This window comes from Staurois parvus, unplaced genomic scaffold (assembly GCF_062004578.1).
Source record: "Staurois parvus isolate SC_StPar_1 unplaced genomic scaffold, SC_StPar_1.0 ptg000089l, whole genome shotgun sequence".
Classification (NCBI taxonomy): Eukaryota; Metazoa; Chordata; class Amphibia; order Anura; family Ranidae; genus Staurois; species Staurois parvus.
The window spans coordinates 1044114-1062557 of NW_028317885.1; the positions used below are offsets into that span (position 1 = coordinate 1044114).

Sequence of the window (18444 nt, forward strand, 5' to 3'; positions counted from 1 at the left end):
ACATTTGACCTTGGCGTTTAGCTAGGCGCATATTACCCTAAACGTTCATACAGCTGGGAGAACCATCCAGCTCAGTCCAGTCGAACAGTGATCAGACTCTCATGGAGTTTGACAGGCTGCTGGCCGTGGGGCTGGATGGTACACCTCTGCCCGCTGCTAAATTCCAGAGTCTCATGCACAGGGGCTAAACTCCCTGTGTGTAAGGGGCCTTCTTCTCTGGTGAACAAAAATTAAACATTTTAGTTCAATTTGATCTTTTGCTACACCAAAACTTTACTGCACTGTTCTTCCTTAGACATTTGGGTGATTTATCATAGGACATTGAGTCCCAGTGCAATCTTTAAAATACCTAACTGCTAATTCTTTTTACAGGGAACGGAAAATATAAGTTACAGAAGAACTTGAGGACAACCACTAATTTTGCAGATGAGGAAAAGGGGAAATAATGATCACCATTTCATATTTTATTACCTTTCATCCTTCATACTCATACATAGATACTTAAAGCAGAACTTCAGTCAAACAAAAACAAGAAAAAAAATGAATAGCCCCATCAAAGATGAAATAACAGCTGCAGCAAACCTCACAAAGGATTTATAAGATGCACCAAAGAACCGCAATAGTTGAACATTACCCCACAGTCAATGCATGGTAAATTTCCATAATAAGGGTAAAAGATAGGTCTTATATATAAAGTAATAAAATATTAAAGTCTCGGGTGCACTGGGCATTTAGCCCTGGTACATGAGACTCCAGCATTTAGATGCAGTGGAGGACCCAGGAGCACCGTCCAGCCTCACTGCCGGCAGGTTGCTAAACTCTACGAAAGGCTGACATCTGCTGCAGGCAGATGCTGCACTTAGTGGTACAAGGGTTTAGGGGAGTATGTGCCTAGAAATGAAAGCTTGAAAACGCAGACTGCTTACATTCTGGCCATTCATCCCTAGGAGTATACTGTCCTGAATGTTAGTACCACTTGGTGCACCGTCCAGCCACAGCACCTATTAACTTCTCCAAGTTTTAAAGGTTGCCAGCAATAGGAGTGGATGGTGTGCTTGTGCTTTCCACTCACATCTCGACACTGGAGCCTCTTGCACCGGAACCAAATGCCCAGTGTGAAAGAGGCCAGAAGTGTGTCCTCTGTTACCAAAAGGAGCACATTTATTCTACATACGTGAGTTCCTGTAAGGCATGCTTTGAGTTCTGAAGATTGGGTAAGTAATGCGCTAGGAGTCCTTCACTGAGCTGCTCCACAGCCTTTAAGTCAACAGGAAACTGGTCTTCTGGCAAACCTTCATCGATTGTGTCATTACTTGGTCCTAAAGGATATTTAAGTAATAGAAGAAAAGAATATATAACTTGCAGAATATCAATCATAAGAGGCTTACTCAGGTAATTACTTTGCTTACAATTAAAGGATAAGTTCACCTTTGGGAACATGTTACATGCTCCACCCATTTTTAACCACTTCCCGACCGGCCATTGCATATAAACGGCCGGACGGTGGCAGTGCAGGGTCAGGTGGCAGTTTATAAACGGCCTCCCCGCACCCTGCTTGTGCGCGCTCCCTGGGAGTGCGCAGCACCGTGATACGGTGCCCGATGTGTCCTCCGGACACAGTGAAACATTGATCGTCAGACGAGACCTCTCTGCGAGGTCCCGATCATGTGATCACTGAATGGCCAATCAGTGATCACATGCAAAGTAGTAAGCAAGATGTCACTTGTGACATCATTGCTTACTGCGTGTGAAATCTGTGAATGATCACAGAGGTCACATGGTACAAGGCTATTCACAACAGCCTTGTACCATGTGACAAGCAGTGACCAATCACAGCTCACTCAGTACTTCTCAATGAGTGCAAGAATGCAGACAGAGAGAAAGAGAAATGATTGCTTTTACATCCTATATGGGTGTAAAAGCAATCCGTGTAAAAAAAAAAATCTTCATTACCCCCCACAAGTAGTACAGTGTCACCATGGTGACACTGTACTGCTAGGGTGACAGTATGTAAAAAAAAAAAAAATATATAAAAAAATAAAAATGTAAAAAAAAAAAAGTTTAAAAATTATAATTTTTGGTTATAAACAAATTTGGATTTTTTTTTTTACTAAAGAGATAACGGAATAAATTTTGGCCAAGATTTATGATGAAATATTATTTATTTGCAAAATTTTATAAAAAAAACCACTTTTTCAAAATTTTTGAACTTTTTCATTTACATAGCAAAAAAAATTAAAATCCCAGCGGTGAATAAATACCACCAAAATAAAGGTTTATCTGATTTGAAAAAATGGTAAAAAATTAATTTGTGTACAGTGTTGCATGACCGCGCAATTGTCATTCAAAGTGTGATAGCGCTGAAAGCTGAAAATTGCCCTGGGAGGGAAGGGGGTAAAAGTGTCCGGTCTGGAAGTGGTTAAGGTGGAACATGTAACATGTTCCCATACCTGCAATCACGCCTGTGCCCGCTGCCCCCTTCTTCTGACAGATAGTACGGGGAAACAACTATCTGTCAGATTTGAAAACAGCCCACACGGCTGCGTCACTCATTCTCAGAATTCTGTGAATGAGTGCCTACAAGTCCCGGCAGCCTTAGCGGCTGTCAGCTTGTAGTTTTCAATGAACTACTAAGGTGCTGTGGAGCTCCGTGGTAGTTCATTGAAGCTTCATATCAAAATATATGCTTACTTGTACATCCCGTATGGCAAGCAGATATACTGACAGGTCTGCAGGAGACCTGCATGGCATCAGCCATCTACTGATCTCTGGTACAATGCTTTCCAGGCTCCTGCGGACAAAAATAATAAATGCACATTTTTTTACCTGCAAAAAAAATGTGCATTTATTATTTTTGTCAAAAAGGTGAACTTATCCTTTAAATTGTATCTATGGTAACAATGTGAAATCACATATTCATTTCCACATTGTATTTCAATTATTTTTAGCCTAATTCCATTACTCTGAATGATCTTGCGAAGATCCGGACACATTTACTTCCTTGAAGTCTAGGACACGTATTCAATGAGCCCTGTGAGTTGGCACTGCCAATAGAAGAAACACGACTGATCATTCCCTGCCATGGCTGATTGAAATTGAGTGAATCTGATCTAAACGGAGTCTAAATCGTTTAGAAGGGACATTATGACAAATTGATTGTTTGCAGATTCAATGATTTTAATAAAATCGATCGGATAATAAAATCAATGGATGTGTGGCCACCGCTAGACTCGATTTTAATCAGATTTGATCCAACTAAGTTGAACGGCCAGGGTGAAAAATGATTGATCATCTTGCATTGATTGGTGGCACTGAGATACTTCTTTCATGAGTCTGATTCTATTGCATTGATCAGGTTATGAGATTGTAGGGTGTAAACAGAGGTGTAATCAATCAGTTATGATTGTAACTTTCAGATATCAATCAAAATCCTCTTTTCCGTGTGTGTAATATCAGTCGAATGGGTTGTACACTATAGATTGAGTATCAGAACAGAATGATCAGAAGGGAAATAGATCATTCATTGAAGTGTACATGGCTACTCGTGATAAGCTAGGGCATCTACGGACATGGATTTGATCCCATATGCGTGAGCCTGCCAGAAATCTGTTACCTGTACAAGTCAATCATCTGTGGCCGGGTCATGTATGCAGGCACCTGTGGGGAGTGGAATGCACTGGTCACACGATTGACTTGTACTGGTAACAGATCCGTGGCAGACTCACACATGTGGGTTTAGTTCCTAGTCCGAACACACCAAGCACATCACTAACAGCTATGTCAAGGTTCACATCTAAGTGAATCTGTTTGGGTATGTTTGTGTGGGCACAGCAGCCCATTCATTTGAATGAGTTGCTGTACCTGCAAGAAATGTGGGAAAATAGTCCCATGACTCTTTACCTGAAGACCAAGCATTTTCTGGCACATTTTGTTTTCAAGTTTAAATCAGTATTTTTTGCTAGACAATTATTTATAAAACCCAAATATTATATATCTTTTAGCAAAGACCCTAGAGCAAGGGTGTCAAACTGGCGGCTCTCCAGCTGTTGCCAAACTACAAGTCCCATGAGGCATTGCAAGATTGACAGTTACAAGCATGACTCCCGAAGGCAGAGGCATGATGGGACTTGTAGTTTCGCAACAGCTGGAGGGCCGCCAGTTTGACACCCCTGCCCTAGAGAATGAAATAGCGATCGTTGCAACTTTTATGTCACATGGTATTGTGCATGGTACACTTTAGTGAATTAAAAAAACAAAACACAATTTAGACCACAACTTTTTTGGAAAATATAAAAGAGGATGTTACGGTGAGTAAATAGATACCTAACATGTCATGATTTCAAATTGTGCACGCTGGTGGAATGGAGATAAACTATGATACTTAAAAATCTCCATAGGTGACACTTTAGAAATTTTTACAGGTTACCTGTATAGAGTTACAGAGATCGTCTAGTGCTAGAATTATTGCTCTTGCTCTAATGTTCGCGGCGATACCTCACGTGTGCTGCAAACACCGTTTACATATGCGAACACGGAGGGATGGAGCGCTTTAAATTTTTTTTTCTTTTTTTTCTAATTTTTACACTGTCCTTTATTTTTTCTATTTCAATGGTTTTTATTAAATTTTTTAAACAGTATAAACAGAGGCAATAAAACACGCCCACGTAGGGGCTAAAAAAAAAGGGAAAAACAATGCTCTAATGCCAACAGGGCAAAAGGTACGCCCACGCAGGGGCTATCAATGGCACATAAGTTACAAAACATTAATGTAACTGATTATAACAACTAAATGCAGCTGTCCAGTCACACCAAAAACAGAGAGAGAGAGAAAAAAGAAAAGAGAAAAAAAAAAAAAGGGGGGGGGGCAAAGAGCAGGGATTCAAGAGCGCCAATACTGAACGCCATTACATCCCCAGACTAGCCGGGGGGAGTGAGGGAAGGGCATATTGCAACCACGGCTCCGATATTTTCAAAAATTTGCGTTGGGAGTCGTTGCGGATACTCGACATCTGTTCGTTGAGCATCATAGTGGTCATACGATCCCGCACCCCCTGAAGAGGGACAAACGGACTCCTCCAGGCCTGAGCAATTGTTCTAGTGGCGGATAAAAACAGATAGGAAGCCAACTTCTGCTGGTGAGCCAAGAGGCCCGGTATGGGGCAATGAAGCAAGGCATACCGAGCATCCCGGCGGATGGAGAGATGGAACAAGGTGAAAAGGAGGCCAAATACATGAGACCAAAAACGAAACAGTCTCGGGCATGACCACCAGATATGTAATACATCACCACGATGACCACAACCCCGAAAACATTGATCACTACAGGCAGGGTTAGCCCGGGCCAACCGAGCCGGAACCCAGTACCAACGAAACAATACCTTATAGGCTGCCTCCAGTGTGGTCGTATTAAATGAGCATTTAGCTATGAGTGACCAGGCCTTATTCCAGTCCTCCGGATCCACAGCCACTCCCAGGTCACGCTCCCACTGAACAACATATGAAAGAGAAGTATGCGACGAGCATCTGTTCAGAGCTGCATAAAGAAGGGATATAAGTCCCGGAGCGCCCAGACGCTGTTGGCAGAGCTGTTCAAAGGCAGATTTCTGGTACGGGAACGCAGAAGTGCCCCGCAGCGAGAGCAGCCAGTGTCGCAATTGAAGATATCGAAAAAATTCCGCCGGGGGGATATTCCGGGATTCCCGAAGAGAGTCCCAGGTGGGAAAGGACCGAAAAATCAAAAAGTGTCGCACCTGCGAAAAACCATTAGTCACCCACCAAGAAAACGCCCCTGGGTGATCCAAACCCGGCGGGAAAAGAGGGTTGTTAATAATTGGGAGCAAAGGCAGAAAAGGTGACATCAGACCACCAGAGTAACGTACCGAGTCCCAAACTTGTAGACCATGAAGTAACATCGGACTCAGTGCCATAGGGCGCAGGGCAGGAGGAAGCCATAGAAGCGTCGACAGTGCGATAGGGGCACAATTAGGTAGTTCCAACAGGACCCAGAGGGGGACGTCGGAAGAGGCGTGCAACATAGACAGCGGGGCAATCTGGCTCGCTTGATAATACTTAGTCACATTAGGCACCCCAAGACCACCCTGAAGTCTATGGGCAAAAAGCGTACTTTTGGATACTCTGGGGTGCTTATCAGCCCAGATAAAACGCATTAACTTCGCCTGAAGCAACCGAAGAAAATGAGAGGGAACCCGCACTGGGAGTGTGCGAAAATAATACAACAATTTCGGCAAGATGGTCATTTTCACCGAATTAACCCGTCCTTGTCCTTTATTTTTTAATCACTTTTATTTCTATTACAAGGAATGTAAACATCCCTTGTAAAATAAATAAACATGACAGGTCCTCTTTAAGGAGAGATCTGGGGTCAAAGACCCCAACTCTCTCCTTTACCTTTGAAGCAAAAGATTAAATAATAAAGAGGGTTTGTTAGAGCTTTTGCTTTAAGAGAAAAAAAAAAAAATAGTTTTCATCTGCTGCAGACCGGATGTGACGTCATGATGTCGCTCTGGTCCTCCATGATCATAGAGGCAATCAGAGACAATAGAGTCTCTCCTCGCCTCTGTCTGCAACCGGCCACATCATCGGATTGGTTCTTTTATCTTAATGCAGAGAATGCACTAAGGCAGGGGTGTCAAACTCAATTCATGGCGGGTCACATTAGCATTATGGTTGCGATCCAAGGGTCGGTTGTATCTGTAAGACTAGATGTCCAGAGCACTCCACCCTCCCTTACATCACAGTGCACCCCCCTTACCTGCTGTGGCCAGAGCTGGGAAGGGAAAAGTGCAGGGTCTGGAGGAGGACCAGAGGAGGGCTGGAGTGAGCTGAATGCTGAGACCAGAGAAGTTATGCCGTCCATAGACGGGTTGAAAATCGGCCGAATTGGTCGGCCGTTTCTCAGGCTTTTTTGCACATTTTTTTTTATCGGGCATGTTGGAAAATTTGTGGCCGATTTTGATGATTGGCCGATTTTCCCGGCAATGATGGGCAAATCGGCCGATCGTTTTTACCAATTAAAAAATCTGCGCATGAGCCGTGACCTGCAAGAAGAAGAAAAGAAGAAAAATAATTCCAGTCCGCTATTATATTTTATATGAAAAAGTCTTACGGTTGCAACAAATGTATCCATTTGTATCCGAATAAAAACATCTGTATCCAAAATGCATACATTGTTGCAACCGCAAGACTTTTTCATATAAAATATAATAGCGGACTGGAATTCTTCTTCTTCTTAGTATTCTTATGTATTGCTCCCCTGTGTGCTCCCGTCTCTGCAAGGGACAGAAGTAATTATGGGGTTAAATGCCGGCCATAGACGGGACAAAAATCGGCCTATTTTTTTACCGTTGGTGGTAACATCGGCCCGATCGAACGGCCGATTTTTCGTTTTTTTTTAAAAAATGGCCGATTTTCAACCCGTCTATGGCCTGCATTAGAGATGAGGGGGTGCTGAGACTGCACAGAGAGCTGCAGGATCTGTAGGAGGAGTTCTGTCCTCCTCTCTGCTGCCAACTGCTAAGATAGGGGGTTGCAGAGATGAGCCTCCTGCGGGTGCATGGAGAAGCGCAGGATTTAGCAGAGGAGTTCTGTCCTCCTCTCTTCTGCCAACTGCTGAGACAAGGTGGCGATGAGGGGGGTGCCACAGCTGCAGGAGAGGTCTGAGGGCCACATGAAATGGCCTTTAGGGCCAGATTTGGCCCTCGGGCCTTGCATTTGACACCTGCACACTAAGGTATAAAGCATTAAGATTTACAACCACTTTAATGGCTCCCCTGTGTGTCTGTGTAAGAGCAGTGCATTTTGCCTGCAGCTTGGGACCGCATACAATTAGTAATGTGTTCCCATCCCGCACATGAACCTAGGCTGAGGATTGGCTCACGGGTGTATGATGCGTTCTTTTGTGACTTGTGTTTTTAAGCCACCATTGAACTCCATGGGAAGGCAGGTCGAAGTCCTGCGTGCTGCAACTTTGTTTTGCAGTCATCAAAATGCGCGTTCCCATAGAGTTCAATGGTAGTGCGGCTGTAAATGTGTCTATACCCATATGAATACGCAGCGCACACAAGTGAAGCGGCTCTTAGGCCACCCATAAACTATACAATCTGATTTTACAATCTTTAGATTTATCGTGTAATAGGAGGTCAGACCTAAACAATCCATCTAGGTAATAGCCAGTCAGGCAGACCATGTACTGTACAGTCTATGGTAGAGCTGAGGGAGATGGTACAATCAGATTGTACAGTGTGTGGTCAGATTGATCCCAGTGATCAGGATGTCATTTCCCTTCCTGTACATCTGAATGAAGGAGGATCACCATGACAGGCAGGCAGTATACAAAGCAGGAGGCCAGCAGTCCCATTCCTCTCCTGACCAATCAGATGAGTGCACTTACCTTCCATACCACACATCCAATGACAGGCATGTGTCCACCTACCTGCTGCACCATCTCCCCCCGGGGGTATCCTGCTGTCTACTGTCTGTCCATCGCCGCTGCCCTCTTCCTCCATGAAATCCAGCGTCCCCCTCCTCAGCTGATTTCAGCCTGACCCAGGCATGTGATCCCCGGCTGGGAGAACCCGGAAATAGCTGGTTTACTTGTTTGGAGACAGGCTTGCTCGCGTTAACTCTGATGTCAATAAAGCTCGATGAAAGAAAGTTTTTAATAGGGCGGAACGTGCGCTTTTACCGCTGGAGGTCGCTCGTTCGCCCCACTTGGTGGTAAGAGTCATGTGACAACTTGGTGCTAGCCCGCGGCAAGCACGTGGTTCGGTGTTTGCTTTGCACGCCCCCGTGGGGTCATGTGACCGATTGTTTTTAGAGCCTAGCGGCTGGAACCCGGAAGTGGCGGAGAGTGACACGGGTCGGCTGTCAGAGCTCTGAGCTGTGCGGGCTGCCATGTGGCGGCGGCCTCCAGCCTGGTGGAGCGCTCTGCGGCTGAAACTTCGCCGGGACGAGCAGCCGCCCTACCTGAGCGATGACACCGGCTTCGACTACCCGGACGGAGCGGAGGGGGTGGCGGACGGAGAGCGGCCCCCCACCATTAATAAGCTGAGGGTGCTGGTGTCCGAGGACGGGCCGGCCATCAATGGGGGGACCCTGGCCCTATCCTCCGATGATGACTCGTTGTTGGAGAGGGAACCCCCGGAGCCTCCTGTTCGGACTGAGCCGTGTGAGAGCTGCCGGCACCGGGGGGAGATGAGGAAGGAGAGGACGGTGAAGAGGAGGCTGGGCCTGGCCGCCCTGCTATACCTTCTCTTCATGGGGGCCGAGCTGCTAGGTGAGACTCGGGGACTGGGGGGGGGGCGACAATGAGCCCTGCAACCCAACCCCCCACCCTTTTGGGGGCACCACACCGTACACTTCAACCCAACACCCCCCTCCGGGGGCACCACACCGTACACTTCAACCCAACACCCCCCTCCGGGGGCACCACACCGTACACTTCAACCCAACACCCCCCCTCCGGGGGCACCACACAGTACACTTCAACCCAACACCCCCCCTCCGGGGGCACCACACCGTACACTTCAACCCAACACCCCCCTCCGGGGCCACCACACCGTACATTTCAACCCAACACCCCCCTCCGGGGGCACCACACCGTACACTTCAACCCAACACCCCCTCCGGGGGCACCACACCGTACACTTCAACCCAACACCCCCTCCGGGGGCACCACACCGTACACTTCAACCCAACACCCCCCTCCGGGGGCACCACACCGTACACTTCAACCCAACACCCCCCTCCGGGGGCACCACACCGTACACTTCAACCCAACACCCCCCTCCGGGGGCACCACACCGTACACTTCAACCCAACACCCCCCTCCGGGGGCACCACACCGTACACTTCAACCCAACACCCCCCTCCGGGGGCACCACACCGTACACTTCAACCCAACACCCCCCTCCGAGGGCACCACACCGTACACTTCAACCCAACACCCCCCTCCGGGGGCACCACACCGTACACTTCAACCCAACACCCCCCACCGGGGGCACCACACCGTACACTTCAACCCAACACCCCCCACCGGGGGCACCACACCGTACACTTCAACCCAACACCCCCCTCCGAGGGCACCACACCGTACACTTCAACCCAACACCCCCCTCCGGGGGCACCACACCGTACACTTCAACCCAACACCCCCTCTCTCGGGGGCACCACACCTTACATTGCAACCCAACACCCCCCCACCCTCTCTCGGGGGCACCACACTGTAAACTGCAACCCAATACACCTACCCCCAGGGTCACCACACCATACACTGCGACCCAATACACCTCCCCTCCCCCCCCCCCCCCAGGGGCATCACACTGTACATTGCAACCCAACACCCCCCCTCTCAGGGCCCTGTACACTGCAACCCAACACCCCCCCTCTCGGGGGCACCACACTGTACACTGCGACCCAATACACCTCTGAGGGGCACCACACCGTACATTGCAACCCAACACCCCCCCCCCCCCTCTCTCGGGGGCACCACACTGTACATTGCAACCCAATACAGGTCCCTAACTGTCTTTGTAAGGTGGATGTCAGAGCTTCTGGCCATCCAGGCTAACATTGAAATGATCTCTGTATGAGTAATGCAGGTTTCCTCTGGCCATAAAAATACCAGATTGTCTTCTTTGCTAAAAACTGACACAACAGCTGTTTGTAGTTCTGCAAAAAAACAAGAGTTTAAAGAAACTACTACTAGTAGTAGCTGGAAAATGAAGGTGAAAGATCATTGCCTGCAAGGTCCACCCCCTGTTCCCTGATCACATCTGTCCTTAGTAATATACTATTCTGACAACTCCAGCTGACTGTCCTTGATTTAGACGTGCTTTGGTATCATAAAGCAGGATAGTGTGACAATCAGCTTTGTAAAGTGGAATAAAAGGATAAGTTCACCTTATTTTAGGGTGGAACATGTAACATATTTCCAATGCTGCAGCTGCTGCCTTATCCCCTACCTTCCTGTGACGGCAGTATGGGGAGACATTTCTCATACAAGCTGTCCTTTTTCTTTTTTTTTTTTTAAAAAGTGCAGCCTTGTGGGGCTCTGCCCACAGGCTCACGTCATACATTTCCAGTGTTCTGTGAATAAATGAACTACAAGTCCCAACAGCCTTAGCAGCTTTCAGCTTGTAGTCCTCAATAAATTACCATGGTGCTGTGGAGAGAGAACAAAATAGTGGTAGCTCCAATTTTTTATGTCACACAATATTATCATAAGTGCAGTAAAAAATGCACTTAATTTTAGCGCACAAAAAAGCAATAAATTACGCATTTTAACCAATGAGGCAGCACCGAGTAAATAGATATCCAACACATCAACCCTTAAATTTGCGTGCCCTTGTGAGATGGTGACAACCTTTAGTACCCTATATGTTCTCTAGGTGATACTTTTAAAGCCCCTTATAGGTTATCAGTTTAGTATTACGAAGAAGGTCTGGTGCTAGAATTATTGCTCTTATTTTGGCGTGCGCTGCAATATGTAACCCGTATCGCAATCAAATTTTCATGCGTAGGCGCCCCTTCATGTGCTTTTACGTTTGTACCTGTGTATATGTGGTGGGGGGTAGATGCTTGGGTGTAACTAATTTTTTACAATTTAAAAAACATGTTTTACCTCAACCTTTTTCTTTTTCATCAGGAGACAAAAAGTCCCCTATGGGATGATTTTTGGTGACAGGTTCTCTTTATTTAGACATCCAGGGTCTGGATGTCTCCCCTGTACTCAACTGGACATAATGCAGTGCACATCGCACCGCATTACATTCATTCCTGGCCTCGATGGGCAGAAAAGCTTTCAATGGGGATTTGGAAGTGACGTCATGGCGGTTTACCGATGGGACAGCAAAGGAGGCTGGAACTGTAGGGCGCTGTGTGGAAGCAATCGGCAGCAGCACTGCCGCCCGAATGCTTCCACCTGACAGGTGAGCCCTGCTGCTTGCCCACATCAGGGCTAAGGATTGAAAGAAAATACCTGCCCGGTGCTCGGAACTACATGTCCCCGGCGTTGGGCGATACAAATTGAACGTCCCTGAACACTGTATTTATAGGGTTGAGTTCACAGTACTAAAATTAACATTCAAGTAGCAAAACAAATTCTTTCATGCTTCTGGGAAGATTAGTCTTTTTAGATTTAGATGCAGCCCTCTATTTGACTTGTGGATACAAATGTAGCCCCGAGACAGTGTTTTGAGTTGGACACCACTGGCCTAGAGCAGTGTTTCTGTCAAAGCACCCTTAAAAATTCTGCACAATCTCGAGGCACCCCATTAGAAAATGTAAAAAAACTAAACTAATCATTTTATATAATGCAGTAACATCCACACACACAGGACACCCAACATCAGAGCTGATTGCTTTTTACAAAGCAAATACACCTTTGTACTGACTCGTGCTCCAGTGTTTATCTATCCCACTCAGCCAAAGTGACCCTAGTGCTGACGGAGGGTCAGCCAAGGGTGCTGTGCAGGCACACCTTGTGCTGTTTATCATTCGATGACATCATCAGTCGTTTGGATGCTGGTGGCTGAATCAATCAGTGTCCAAGTTTGTAATGCTGCACTTGAAACCTGTGGCTTTGGGTAACAAAAAGGCAGACTTGATCTACCCATTGGCTTGTACATTATTTTTGGACATTTTGCTCAGGCACCCATGAATTATTATTATTATTACATCGAGTTTATATAGCGCCAAAGGGTTTGCTCAGCGCTGTACAATAGGGGGGACAATACATGGCACAGTACAACAAAGACAGACAGCGTACGAGGGGTAAGAGGGCCCTACTCTTTCAAGCTTACAATCTAGGAGGGAGGGGGTAGTGGAACAATAGGAAGTGGCTGAGGGGAATGAAGTGGCTGAGGGGGATGAAGTGGTGGGAGGAATGAGGGAGGATGGCCGTTAGGTGAGGGTGGGGTAGGCTTTATAACCCAGAAGGCACCTCATGGTGCCAGGGCAGCCTAGTTTAAAAAAGGCTGGTCTGGAAAATGTTTGCTTTGAAAGCTCCTTTAAATTTTCTTCATCTTCCCAAGTAGAAAATCAAACCACAACTGTTCCGTATGGTACAATAGGTACTGATGTCCTGGTATAATAGATAATATATCAAATGTGTTGGATATGAAAGGCAGTGCTACACTCCATAACACTGATTGACAGCAAAAATTTTAAAGTGGTTTTAAAGGCAGAAGCTATTTCACCTTACTGCATTCTTATGCAGTAAGGTAACAAAACCTTCTGCATGCACTGCCCCCCCCCCCCCCCCCAAATACTTATCTGAGCCCGATCTAAACTGAGCAGTGCGTGCAAGAGCAAAGGCGCTCTGCTGTCTCCCACCACATTGGCTTAGATATGGCGGTGGGAGCCATTGCCTCCAGCTGCTGTCTGTCACAGCCAGTGAGGGAGAGGGACTTACAGACCAGGGCTCAGGAGTAAGCATGCTTGAGTGTCCCCATATCAAGTAGCTTGCTATGGGGAGCACTTGGCAGGTGGGAGGAGCCAGGAGTGCCATTGGGAGACCTGAGAAGAGGAGGATCAGGGCTGCTCTGTCCTTTGCACAGAGCAGTTACAGTATAACAATTTTTTAATTTTTTTTAAAAACCTAGCCTTTACAATCACTTTAATTATATTGAAATTATTGGCCGTGTTTGTTGTTTTACAGCATAGCGAGAAAAACGCCTAGTTTTTCAGGGGAACTATTTTTTAAATGCAGATGTCGTATTTTCAAAGATAACACATTTCCCTTGAAGTGGTATTCTGTGTAACCAGACATATAATATAAAGCAGGAAAGAGAGAAAGTATTGTTTGTTATTTGGCATTTGTAAGTTAATCAGGATGAGAAAATCAACCTCTGCCTGTTTTGCTAACCCAGCATTTCATTAAAATCTTGTAAAGTGATATAATTGGAAACACCCTAAAATACTATGTTTAGCAATAGACTGATCTAACAGGTTTCACTAAACCAGGTTTACAGTACGATTCAACAGATAGTGCTCCAGGTCCAGTCAGTAAAATAGTTTTGTTTCCTGGAACCAGCTACTGCGTGTGCGTGTAACATGCATGTTACCTGGTGGTTAGGGGAACGGCTTATATCAGAGGTAGAGCTTTGATTAAAATGATTCTAAAGCCTGGACACTCTTTCCCTTAAAGTGATACTAATGCAGGCCATACATGGGTTGAATTCCGAACGATTTTTCGTCCGAAAATCGAAAACGTCGTTCGCTCGGTAAGCCGATGGTGCCATCAATGATTTTGAAAATCGGCCATAAAGTTCACCCCATATAACAGGTGAAACTTCTGTTCCTTCCAGGTCGCGGCTCATGCGCATATTCTTTTCGGAAAAACGATCGTATGATTTGGCCATTGTTGAGTTGAAAATCAGTAGTTTTTCGCTAATTTTCCAACATGCCAGATAATCGAAAAGGGGCGGAACCATGAAAATCTGCCAGTACCATTGACCCACTAACAGCGAAAATCTTATGGACGAAAAATTGGTCGAATTTCGACCCATATATGGCTGGCATCAGTCATTTTTTTTTTTTTTTTTTTTAAATAACAAACATGTTGTACTTACTTGTTCTGTGGAGTGGCTTTGCAAAGAGCAGTCCGGATCCTCCTACTGGGGTCCCCCGCTCCTGGCTCCTTCCTCCTGTCAGGTGCCCTCATAGCAAACAGCTTTTATGAGGCACCCGAGCAGGCTCGCTCCTGAGCTGTGCCTCTGCATGTCGATTCACACACAGAGCTACTGTTCGGCCTCTCCCCTCCTGATTGGCTCATTGGCTGTGATTGACACCAGCGGGAGCTAATGGCTTCTGCTGCTGCCTCAGCCAATCAAGAGTGAGAGTTCCCAGAGAACTGAGATTCTCGTGGACATCACTGGATCAAAAGGGGGCTGAGATAAGTGTTAGTGGGGGACGGGGGCTGCCACACACAAGGTTTTTTATACCTTCGTGGATATAATGCATGAATGTAGTAAAACCTTGAAACTTCAGAACCACTTTAATGCATTCCCTGCATTAAGGTAAAAATGTCCCAGTAGTTGTATTGCCCCCTCACCCCCCTTATACTTACTAGATACACACAGCCTGGCTCAGGAGTGAGCCCACAGGTGCGCCCTCATAGGAAGTGCCTTCCTATGATGGTACAATGAGGAGAGGAGTAGCCTAGAGTGCCATTGGGGGACCTCAGAAAAGGAGGTTTGGAATTGCTCTCTGCAGCACTGTTTGACAGAGCAGGTAAGTATAACATGTTTGGTATTTTAGGGGGAAAAATGTAATCTTACAAGCACTTCAAGTAGGGTGACGGTATAGCAGGGCAGGATTCTTTATCCAGATGCCCCCTTGCAGGCACCACACAATGCAGTTTTCCAAATGGGTCTCCCAAACCTTCTGTGAAGTAAACCTCAATGCTGGTCACCCTTCAGCACTGCCACTAGTGCTATTCCAGTACAGCAACATATCACCCATCTCTGTTCAGGCCTTCCCTGGGGCAAATCTCCAATTTTCATGGTGAAGGCTGCCAGACCTGTTCTACTCCTCCACAGATTCTCTGGGCTCAGCTGCTTTTCCTCTAGTCCCGGCCATCTCTGCATTCATGACATCTTTGTTGCCCTTGACATCCCCTTCCCCTCTGTTATTTTACCGGTAAGGTATGAATAGAGCCTGCACAAATACAAACTTGTTTACTGAAACGTTTTTTTCAACGGCACAGACATTGGGGACTTTCAACTTCACAATTCGGGTTTTACGGATGAAGGCAACAACAGAAGCACTTTTTTTTTTTTTTCTTTTTCTTTTTTTTTAGGCCACTGCCGTTTTATCAGTGTAAAATGAATCCACCAGGTACACTTGGTGGATTCTCCGGACTGCTGGAGATAACAGGTACCCTGTATCTTCATCCTCATAACTCGGTCTCTCATCATCTTTCTATCATTGCTCAGATGCTGCAGGGAAAAGACACACTGGTCCATGTTATCCCAGGTAAAGGGACTCTTCTCGGTTACATGGTGAGGTCTGCTTGTCTCACAACTTCAGAGAACAGGTCTCTCTCTGACACTCTCAACAAAAGCACTAAAAAAGTTTGGAATCTCCCAGAAGTTTCCCAAAAACATTCATGAACAGCAGTGTGCACTTATCTCAGCCCTCTTTTGATTCCTTCACTGTATATCTGAACCTGGCAAATAAAGAGAAACCAAAGATGGAGATTGGGAAGTAAATGGAAAAGCACATTATTGGAAAAAGAGAGACTTCTGGAGGGGTGCTGAATGTCTTTTGTCAAGCAGCAGTAGAAATGTTTTGCAATGGGGCTGGCAAGGTGGGGGATTTAAACAAAGTGTAAGGAAAAGTGAGCCAGAAAAGCTAAAACTCAGTTGTCACGCTGTACCTTGTGCCCAGATCTTGATGGGTACATATTTATTCAAGCAACAGGGAAACAGATCCAAACAATAATTATAAGCCATGCAAAAGAAATCTGGAGAGAAAACAAACCGCCGATGAACTGCCTGGCACAGTCACCAGATCTCAACTATACCAACCTCTTGTGGAAAGAACCTATTTTCTGTAATGCAGCCTTTTTCAACCAGGATGCCTTCAGGTTTTTGCCAAAGCTTCTGAACTCAACTCACACTCATTTATCAGAGTTTAACAGCAGCAGCGTTTAGGGCCAGTGAAATGTTCCTCATCTGAATGCAGAAGAATCGCGTTCAGGAGAGGAACGTTTTGACCAAAAGCCGCTAAAAGCGGCAAAAACACGTGTAATCGTATCGAAGTGCACATAAGCGCTAACATTTAGTGCTTGGGCGTTTATTCATTACAATGGCAAGTACTCAGGCCAATGAAATGAATAAATGTCTTCGTGCTGAACACCGTACTGCAAATACATGTGTTTTTGACACGTTTAGCATTTTTCTGCTGCCAGCAGGAAAACGTTCTAGTATGCATGAGGCCTAACAGTTGTTTTCTATGTTCCCTGCTCACACCGTAACACTGGCGTGATGTGCAGCATTTTCCGCAGCGCACTGCTGTGCAGTCACTTTGCTGACTTCAAGTAAAGTTAGGAAAAACAAGAAAACCATGTGATTTTTATTTATTTCAGATACTTGTATAGCGCCGTCAATTTACGCAGCGCTTTACAAATATTGGACATTCACACCAGTCCCTAACCCTCAAGGGGCGTACAATCTAAGGTCCCTAACTTTCATAATGACTAGGGCCAATTTAGACAGGATCCAATTAACCTACCAGCATGCCTTTGGAGTGTGGGAGGAAACAGGAGTACCTGGAGGAAACCCACGCAGGCACAGCGAGAACATGCAAACTCCAGGTAGTTAGTGCCGTGGTTGTGATTCGAACGAACAACCCTAGTACTGCCAGGTGGAAGTGCTAACTATTTAGCCACTGTGATTCACTAAAATGCACATCGCTTCGTCCCCTCACTGCATGGCAAAACTAACATTTGTCCCCACACTTTAAAAAGGAGCGTTTAGCATACAGGCAGTGTAGACAAGCCCTTAAAAAAAAAAAATCCAACATTTAGATGAATGTGTGTCTTGGTTTTATGTACATTCAGTAGAAAAAATGACTGGTGATGGCTTTAATGTTCTGAAGTAAGCATTAGCAGTTGGAATGCAATCGGATGCCGTTGAAAATTCCTGCAACGTTTTCATTTATTAATCATAAATTCTGATCTCTGTGTCTCCTCGTGAAATTAGGATAGAGCTCTTTACATCTTGTAAATTTATTATAGCATAATGCATAGCTTGTTTCCCACATTGTGGTCTGTACTGTCTTTCATTCCCTCCAGCGTTGTATTCAAAGGCGACTTATGAATTTACGGCTTTAATGGAGAATTCCTTACAGGTTATTTGACTCTAATGATTTTATTACAGGTGGATACTTTGCTAACAGCCTTGCAATTATGACTGATGCACTTCACATGCTAACTGATCTCAGCAGTATTATTTTGACCTTGCTCGCACTGTGGCTTTCTGAAAAGTCTCCCAACAAACGTTTCACCTTTGGATTCCATCGCTTGGGTACGTTCTTATCTTTTAGAGTTTTGAAAAACAAATACCTTTCATGTTGCATATTGAGAGACTGGAACTTTGTGATTTGCAATCCAAATCCTTTTTAGTTTTAACGTCAGCTGCAGAATATGATCTTATTAATTGTTCCTAAAAACAGAATTTAAGCTTGAAATACACTGACTCAAGATACTAATCTGATAGTGATCTCCTTTGAAACATGCTCAGAATGTCCTGTTGCAAAACTAAAAACTAGGAAAGAAGTTTCCTCTTAGGGGACTCCTTCACACAGGCATTCACCCACATACACTGGCAAGAATCAGCGGATTCTGTCCACTTTAATGACCGGTGCATGCGAATAGCTGTGTGCTCAACCTATAAAACGTAAGAACAGGCTGATGGGAAC

The 18444-nt window shown here is 45.6% G+C and overlaps 2 protein-coding genes across 5 annotated transcripts in view; one reads left to right on the plus strand and one right to left on the minus strand.

Moving 5' to 3' along the window:
- The window catches only part of BLOC1S6 (biogenesis of lysosomal organelles complex 1 subunit 6), an 86138-nt gene extending 77489 nt beyond the window's left edge, over window positions 1–8649 (minus strand). For 2 of the 4 annotated variants that reach the window (XM_089670288.1, XM_089670289.1), the window contains exons 1-2: window positions 8453–8649; window positions 1175–1319 (exon numbers count right to left, since the gene is read on the minus strand). In XM_089670288.1, coding sequence (XP_089526414.1) covers window positions 1175–1319; window positions 8453–8525 — 218 coding nt within the window. In that variant the 5' untranslated portion in view covers window positions 8526–8649. Of the gene's footprint in view, window positions 1–1174; window positions 1320–2962; window positions 3045–8452 lie in introns of all 4 variants that reach the window. The other 2 variants (XM_089670287.1, XM_089670286.1) reach the window with 2 other exon arrangements.
- Window positions 8650–8807: 158 nt separating this feature from the next.
- SLC30A4 (solute carrier family 30 member 4) overlaps window positions 8808–18444 on the plus strand; it is a 52204-nt gene continuing 42567 nt past the window's right edge. Inside the window, exons 1-2 of the mRNA XM_089670307.1 lie at window positions 8808–9295; window positions 17904–18050. Of these exons, the coding sequence (XP_089526433.1) occupies window positions 8914–9295; window positions 17904–18050 (529 nt within the window). The 5' untranslated portion in view covers window positions 8808–8913. The remainder of the gene's footprint in view (window positions 9296–17903; window positions 18051–18444) is intronic.